General features: G+C 31.9%; 1 protein-coding gene across 1 annotated transcript; it reads right to left on the reverse strand.

Annotated features, from left to right (window-relative positions):
- Positions 1-407: 407 nt before the first annotated feature.
- LOC131615019 (uncharacterized) lies at positions 408-818 on the reverse strand. The gene has a single exon (XM_058886539.1). It carries the CDS (start codon positions 816-818, stop codon positions 408-410), a length of 411 nt encoding a protein of 136 aa, XP_058742522.1.
- Between the last annotated feature and the right edge of the window lie 241 nt (positions 819-1059).

Here is a 1059-nt window from a genome sequence, read left to right on the forward strand (position 1 = left end):
ATTAATTAAAAATCACATTCATTACATTTATTTTCTATCGCATATTATTTTATCTATATTATAAATTGCAAATATTAATTGGAACCATTGAAAAGTAACAAGTGTTCCATTGGCTTAGCAGTAAAGTGCACATATTTTACTTACAAATATAATCAAACTGAAATGAAATAAAACACAAGAAGAACTTTTTTATCTCTTGACTGAAAATATAATCAAATTTTCACAGTTCATCTCAAATCCTAATTCCAAACTAAACAATCCTAACATATAGCACTTTATACACTAGCGCCATGTGATGTTACACAACTCTATCATCTAAAACTAAACAAATCCATAATGTTAACTCAGATTTAATGGCTACAAAGGATTTCGATTACTAAAGAAATGAACATGCTGATGAGTTACCATTAGAAATCAAAGAAAGACTGATTATAGATCCATAAACGCGCCTCATCTTTATACTTGTAACCAGGTTTGCTTTTAAGTTTGATCACACCCTTTCCTTCAACATTTGACAAATTCACTTCAGCAAAGTCAATGTCTTCGTACCATGCAATTGCGACGATCTTCCAATGCCATATTTCTGCGTTCTTGATGGAATTTCTTGGTGCGATGTTGGCTTCTAATTTGTAATCCAAAGTGTTGTTGGCTGTGAGGTTGAACTCTGAGAGAGAATCCTCAGTTATGTGAAACTTAACATTAGAGGAGAGAAAGATGGAGACTAGCAAGAAGATCATAAAGGAAGAAAATGAAACCGCAAAAAGCTTGAGGAAGATGAGCCTTATGCTCTCAAATGAGGGTTGGAAGTTGATGGCCATGGTGAGTGAGGTGTTAGTATGATATGAGTGAGGCTTTGAAATGTAACTCTTCCAAATATATATAATAGTTGGTTACAGTTTGTTATTAGGTAGTTACAGTTTGTTATTAGGTAGTTAGTTGGTTAGTTAGTTTGTTATTAGATCAGTCTGTTACATATTATAAAAATTACAAAAAACTACCTCTATTCATATGTACATTTGTAGTAATTTTAATTTAGCTTTTCAAACTTGGCTGGTATAT

Source organism: Vicia villosa, linkage group LG6 (genome assembly GCF_029867415.1).
Source record: "Vicia villosa cultivar HV-30 ecotype Madison, WI linkage group LG6, Vvil1.0, whole genome shotgun sequence".
Taxonomy (NCBI): domain Eukaryota; kingdom Viridiplantae; phylum Streptophyta; class Magnoliopsida; order Fabales; family Fabaceae; genus Vicia; species Vicia villosa.